This window comes from Ascidiella aspersa, chromosome 3, assembly GCF_963924565.1.
Source record: "Ascidiella aspersa chromosome 3, kaAscAspe10.2, whole genome shotgun sequence".
NCBI lineage: Eukaryota > Metazoa > Chordata > Ascidiacea > Phlebobranchia > Ascidiidae > Ascidiella > Ascidiella aspersa.
This window is the reverse complement of record NC_139449.1, coordinates 26,633,853-26,640,680: the sequence shown is the minus strand read 5'-3', so window position 1 is coordinate 26,640,680 and position 6,828 is coordinate 26,633,853. Positions and strand designations below refer to the sequence as shown.

Sequence of the window (6,828 nt, the reverse complement as noted above, 5' to 3'; positions counted from 1 at the left end):
ACTATTAAGTATTCTATGGTTACATGCGCGCCGTGTAGTAAATTTTCGGAGCGCCGGTTGCCACAATTCGAAAGAACGTTATCAATGCGTTTTGATTGCTTGTTCAGCTTGTATATGTTTTTCACATTCTAGTTTTGTAACTGGTAAACATATTTTTGTTATCTCTGTTTAGCCCAAACGGTATTAACACATTTGTATCCATAAAAAGAAGTAACATAAATGTTGGCGTTTGTCTAGAATCCTACCACAACGAACATAATTTGGGTTAGATGCGAGTTAGCGTTTGGGTCTCGCTATAGGTTAAGCAATAATATTAAATAATAATGCTTGACCCCCACACCATTATGTGCGTTGCTTTAATAATTGTTTAAAGGCTGTGGTAGGATTCTAGAACAGTGCCTAAATGTTTCATAAAATATGGGCAATCAAAGAAACTTAAACTTACAATTAACTGCTCAAGGTTTGAATCATTTCAGTACGTTTTACCTGATTTTATTTATAAATTTACCATACTATTTTCTGTAGGGTAGTTTTGTAATTATATTATCGGCATTGCTTTTAAAAAACTGTGGGTCAACAACGTTTAGCTTGTTTACAAGCTAAGAGCTCACATCTAAACAATGTTTCTTTATGGATTAACCCTGCAAAGGGCAAGCACAATTACTCATGCTGTTCATGGCAATTTTTCAGGAACTAAGCAGCAAGAAATTGCTGTTGCCAGAGGTGACATTACTTAAAAGTTTTATTTGTACCCTACGACTAATGTGTTTTATAAGTATGCAAATAATCCGCTTTAGAAAATATGGATAGTGCATTCGTGATTTTTTTAACAAATCCAACCTGCACCCCAAAAATCATAATATGCATTTGCCTATATGTTACATATACTCTGCTGTTGCTGCTAATTCAACTGTATTTTCCGGGCTTGAGGCCCACTAGAGCCTTGCTGCAATTTAAAGCAGAATCGAATTGCACTTTTAAACTCTTCAGACAGGCATATAATGTTATAAAAACCTAATCAAGCATATGTTTATTTTTAGGAAAATTGTTGGAGCTGCTTAAACCAGATCCAAATACTGGAAAGGTTCACACCCTTATAACAATTGAGGTGTTTGGGGAAATAAGATGCATTATGGCATTTCGCCTAACTGGAGGAAGTAAAGATTATGTTGTCTGTGGATCAGATTCTGGCAAGATTTCTATCTTGGAATACATTCCAAACAAAAACAAATTTGAAAAAGTATATATGTTTCTGTATTATTTTTAATTTAGCTTCTTATATATACTGTACTGCGATGTTATTGATTAATTGACTTGTCCTACTCAACATTTACAATACTTGACAAAATTGCTACAAAGTAAATCAGATGCTTTGTATCAAAAATATTTGTTTTGTGATTCTCAATAATAAATCATTGTGGTACTGGTGATCCTACTACATTTAGCAGTACCTAGAACTTTTGTTACCCATAGTATGATAGTTTTAAAGTATTATCTGCTTAAGTTAAATCTTTGATTGTATTTGTTGCAATACAACTTTTATTAATTCATTTGTTTTGTATGCAGATCTTAACAAAGTATTTTAATGTTAGGTTCACCTTGAAACTTTTGGTAAGAGTGGCTGCAGGAGGATAGTTCCTGGTCAATATCTTGCCATTGACCCCAAAGGACGTGCAGTAATGATCGGTAAGAACTATTGAATATATATATATATATATATCTGTTACCTTTGTAGCTAACAAAGCTTACTAAAACACATCAAGTCCCCGGACACTGCTACATTAACCCTTGTATGAATGAAAAGAATGTGATTTGTGATTTGCTAAATACTTAAATTGTTGTTTTGAAAAAAGATAATTCAATACTTTAGTGAATATTCAACTTTGTAGAACATGTCACTCTTTTGTAAGATTTACCATTTGTTGCCTATTTATTTTTAGATCTAATAATGTTTTGTTTAGTTCAGGATGGTCCAAATTACTATTTTTGCCACTTTAAAGTAAATCAACGATAAAATATATCGCGCTTCTGGAAAGTATTGTTTTACAGGTTTTTACTGTGACTAAAGACTGACGCCCTGACCCTTTCCATGATGAAATTTCAGGCAAATAGATCTTTTTAAAAAAAATTCCAGATGCTTATAAATGCAGTTTTAATTTAAATTTTTTGCCAAATACATATTTTTCGCACCATTTTTCCTGTCTTATTATTACTCAAAATTTTGTGGCCCGCGATGATGTCAACCGTGGACTACCCTGGTTTAGTTGATCAATTGTAGCACAAATGCTAAATAAATTGCATTCCAATAAACCAAAAGTTTTAGTTGTCTAACACCAACATAACATTGTCCACATTTCTAAAATGGTGCAACAATATTTAATGCTGTCAACTAAAATTCTCATTGAATCTACCAGGTGCTGTTGAAAAGCAGAAGCTGGTATACATTCTCAACAGAGATTCGCAGGCACGTCTTACCATTTCCTCTCCCCTGGAAGCACACAAATCCAACACCCTTGTGTACCATATGGTGGGCATGGATGTGGGCTTTGAAAATCCCATGTTTGCATGCCTCGAACTTGACTATGAGGAGGCTGACAGTGACCCCACTGGAGAAACAATACAAACAACACAACAGGTAATGTAGGTTTTAAACTTAAGTTTTAAGTCTTTCTGATTTATACCACACAATTCTGCTTCCCTTTTAACTAAAAAAAATTGGAGAGATTAGTACAAAAACAGACAGATTTTTATGTGTACAATACATTACTATACATCAGTGGATTAATTGGTATTCATCCTACAGTTATTGGTGTACAGGCAATAAATTTGGAATATATTTTGTTTAAACAGATTTATTTTTTGACCATTTAAGTTTCTTCATTATTTTGTATGTTTATTGTTTTTTTTTATTTTATATGTTACTTTTTTAACTTTATAAATTTCTTAGTTAAAAATGTTTCTGAAATGTATTTTTCTTATGCCCAGACTCTCACCTTCTATGAACTTGATCTTGGCCTAAATCATGTTGTAAGAAAGTACAGTGAACCGCTGGACGACCGGGCCAACCACCTCATATGCGTTCCTGGTGGAAATGACGGGCCTGGAGGTGTACTCGTCTGTGCAGAAAACTATGTAACCTATAAAAACTTTGGGGACCAACCTGATATCAGAACACCAATTCCAAGACGAAGGGTAACCTGCAAAAAAATTTCTTGATAGCTGTTTGTCTTAGGCAAAAGCTAAAAAGCTTGTTTCTGTTATTTTGTTGTGGGATGGCTTTTCTTAAAATTTCTGGTGTCACCTGAATTTTAGTCGCTATTAACAGTTTCACCCTTTTATAATAAATAACTGCAAACAAAATGCATCAACAATTCTTCAAACAGAATGGTGATGGATTTTTTTATAATAAATGTTTTTCTCAATGTGGCCATTTAACTACCTTTTTTGCTTCCAACAACTGTCAACTTATGTTGTATATATTTACGCAGAATGATCTGGATGATCCAGAAAGAGGGATGATCATTGTTTGCAGCGCTACCCACAAAACAAAATCCATGTTCTTTTTCCTTGTGCAAACAGAACAAGGGGATATCTTCAAGGTAATTATTTTACAATGACATGGTGCCCTGTACACTAATGTTGAAAAAATATTTTTTGTTTTAATTCTGTTAATATAGAATAATACTGTTCAATTTAAATAATAGAACAATTTAGACTTTATATATTTCTTATCTTGAAGATGACACTGGAAACGGATGAAGACATGGTTACTGAGATTCGTTTAAAATATTTTGACACTGTCCCAGTTGCTTGTGCTATGTGTGTGCTCAGAACTGGATTCCTTTTTGTTAGTGCGGAATTTGGAAATCAGTAAGTTAAACTCAGTTGTGATCACATAATAAATTAAAATTTAAAGAATAATAATTTTAATGTGTTTTAAAAGAACTATATTTCAATTTTAGAAATTGCTAACCTCAACCAATAAACCTGTAAAAAGGTGTGACCACTCTATGCCTAACTAGTTTTTTGTTTGTTATAAAATGGATTTAGAAATTACAGAAGGAATATCATACAAATATCTCTCTCTTTATTTATCCCAAATTGCAGTTAAAAGCGTTATTATTATTCGTATTTCTCAGCTGTCTTTACCAAATTGCCCATCTCGGTGATGACGATGACGAAACAGAATTCTCAAGTGCAATGCCTTTGGAGGAAGGTGACACTTTCTTCTATGCTCCAAGGCCCTTGCGGAATCTCGTGCTTGTAGACGAACTTGACAGTTTATCACCTATAATGTCCTGCCAGGTAATACAGCGTTTGTGAGGAACAAGATGTATCCCGGTTATACTACTTGTTATTTTGAGCACTAACTCGCTTGTATCTATAGCCGTCAAGGACATGTAAACCAAGCTCCTAATCTGTAAGAAAGGCATAAGCTAAAACACTTTTGAGATGTAAGGAATCTCCGCAGACAAAAAATGTAAAAGAAAGATTCTTGATATCATATAAGATGATGTTAAGAATGATTGTAAAAACAGGTATAAAAGATAAAATCGTTTATTAAAATTTATGAAAAATAAATGATTTAATGTTTTATACCTGTTTTCGTAAACAGTCGCAACATCATCTATATAAGACATTAGTAATATAGAAATAATTATTTTGTAACCAAAAATATCTTTCAATGCAGTAAATGGTACGTTGGATAACTACTGACCTAGTATGTGACTCTTTTATTTATAAATCACCATGTTAACACATTACTTTGTTAGATCTCGGATCTTGCAAACGAAGATACTCCCCAGCTTTACGTGACTTGTGGTCGTGGCCCAAGGTCGTCTTTCCGAGTCCTTAGGCACGGTTTGGAGGTTGGTATATTGCCGTAACGACTCGGGTTTCATAAAAACATTTATATAAATAAACTCGTTTGGGCAATTTACATTATAGTTTAAATCTACTCTTTTGCTTATATGCAAATAAATATTGTCGCTTTTGTTGTGTATTTTAAGGTAATATTTTTCATCTCCAGTATTTCTCGTTGTAGGTGTCGGAAATGGCTGTTTCAGAGCTTCCTGGTAACCCTAACGCTGTGTGGACAGTTAAAACCAGCGACGACGGTGAGTTGCCGCACGTTATTGTACCAAAAGTAGCAGTTTTAGAACTCTAACATTACATATCCTAATTACAATTGCAAATTAACTCGATAGTTTTTTGTAGGGTTGAAGCGTATTTGACCTAATGTGTACAACTTACTATATCATTGAACGCAATAGGGATAATATTTTAGCGATAAACTTAATAGTAAAAGAAAAACCCCGTTTATTGCCGTATTTTGTCAGTTAACAATTTTTATTCAGACGCTTTCCACCAGGGAAATTGTAAATATTTAAAAAGCCCGGCTGACTGTCGATAAAAAATTACCAACATATAAATGATTCTATAAATCAAAAACAGCTCCTCTGGTAATTGTAATTGTTAACCAACGTTTCGGCAACCTATACAAGTCGCCTTCGTCAGGGTGAATGACACTGAACGCTCGTACAATATATGGAAAGCAAAAAAAGGAAAAAAGCAGAAATAAACGCGAGCAACGAAACGATAAGAAAATAATTAGCGACTGCCTCTAGTCCTTCGGCAGGTGCTTGTAGCATGCAGAAAGCATCACGTCAGTTTTGACGTTCATGGTGTAACCCTTCTTATGGATGTTCCACGATTCCAAAAATAATATTTTCCTGTAGTCTGATTCACGTGCTATTATTGAAGCGCCACCAAAATCAATTTGGTGGCTTCGGGAAACAGCATGGTATGAGAGTGCAGACTTCTTTGCGTCGTTATTTGCCACGTCCCTTTGGTGTTCTTTTCGGCGAGTCTTGAATGACCTTCCGGTCTCGCCGATATAGACCAAATTACAATCCGCACAGGGGATTGAATATACCACACCTCGTTGGTCAAAGGAACTGATGGGGTCTTTGGGGTGACTAAGAAGCTTTCGAAGAGTATTGGCAGGTTGCACACCAACCGCTATACCGAAGTCTCCCAACATACGTCTTGACACATCGGTTAGTTTTGGTATGTAGGGCAGCGTAACAAACCCATCTTTTTTCACAAAACTAACCTGCGTAGCAACAGAATTCGGTCGGTCGTGGAGCATCCAGTTGGGGTAACCGTTGGACTTCAGGGCTTCGTGTACCTTTTTAAGTTCCACCTCGCGCTCAATGCTGTTAGAACATAGGCGTCAGGCCTGGTCCTCAAGTGATCGCACGACACCTCTCTTTTGGTAAATAGGGTGATGCGAACGAAAATTAAGATACCTGCCGGTACTTGTTGGCTTGTGGTACACTCTTGAACATAAATCACCGACAGAAGTCCTTGTGACTTGGACATCTAAAAATGAAAGGAGGTTTCCCTGTTGCATTTCCATGGTGAATCGAATACCTTGCTGCGCCTGATTAAGTTGGTGCAGAAATAGTTCCACCTGATCTTTAGCAATGACGGCAAATATGTCGTCAACATAACGCCGCCAGAACCTTGGTGGATTGGCAAATGTTGTCAGGGCTTTTCCTTCCAGGGCTTCCATGGTCATGTTGGCGACCACCACAGAAACTGGAGAACCCATCGCTGTACCCTGTATTTAGTGGTAAAATTTCCCCCTGTATGTTAGAAACGCTTGCTGTAAACAAATTTGCAACCCAGTCACAACATCCGCCGGGAGCCAATGACGTCCTGTCTTTGAGGCTGTAGCCGGCCAAAATTCTGGATGACGCGACACAGAGTGGACTGTTCTGAACTCGTCAAATTTTGTTAAACTGTTGGCACAGTTGTCTCCCC

The 6,828-nt window shown here is 36.0% G+C and overlaps 1 protein-coding gene and 1 pseudogene across 1 annotated transcript in view; one reads left to right on the top strand and one right to left on the bottom strand.

Moving 5' to 3' along the window:
- The first annotated feature begins 532 nt into the window (after positions 1-532).
- LOC146161216 (splicing factor 3B subunit 3-like) overlaps positions 533-6,828 on the top strand; it is an 18,072-nt gene continuing 11,776 nt past the window's right edge. Inside the window, exons 1-10 of the mRNA XM_083385970.1 lie at positions 533-723; positions 1,041-1,240; positions 1,593-1,686; positions 2,415-2,635; positions 2,986-3,192; positions 3,489-3,599; positions 3,740-3,870; positions 4,140-4,305; positions 4,773-4,868; positions 5,045-5,117. Of these exons, the coding sequence (XP_083242096.1) occupies positions 621-723; positions 1,041-1,240; positions 1,593-1,686; positions 2,415-2,635; positions 2,986-3,192; positions 3,489-3,599; positions 3,740-3,870; positions 4,140-4,305; positions 4,773-4,868; positions 5,045-5,117 (1,402 nt within the window). The 5' untranslated portion in view covers positions 533-620. The remainder of the gene's footprint in view (positions 724-1,040; positions 1,241-1,592; positions 1,687-2,414; positions 2,636-2,985; positions 3,193-3,488; positions 3,600-3,739; positions 3,871-4,139; positions 4,306-4,772; positions 4,869-5,044; positions 5,118-6,828) is intronic.
- Positions 5,624-6,670, bottom strand: LOC146161217 (uncharacterized; annotated as a pseudogene).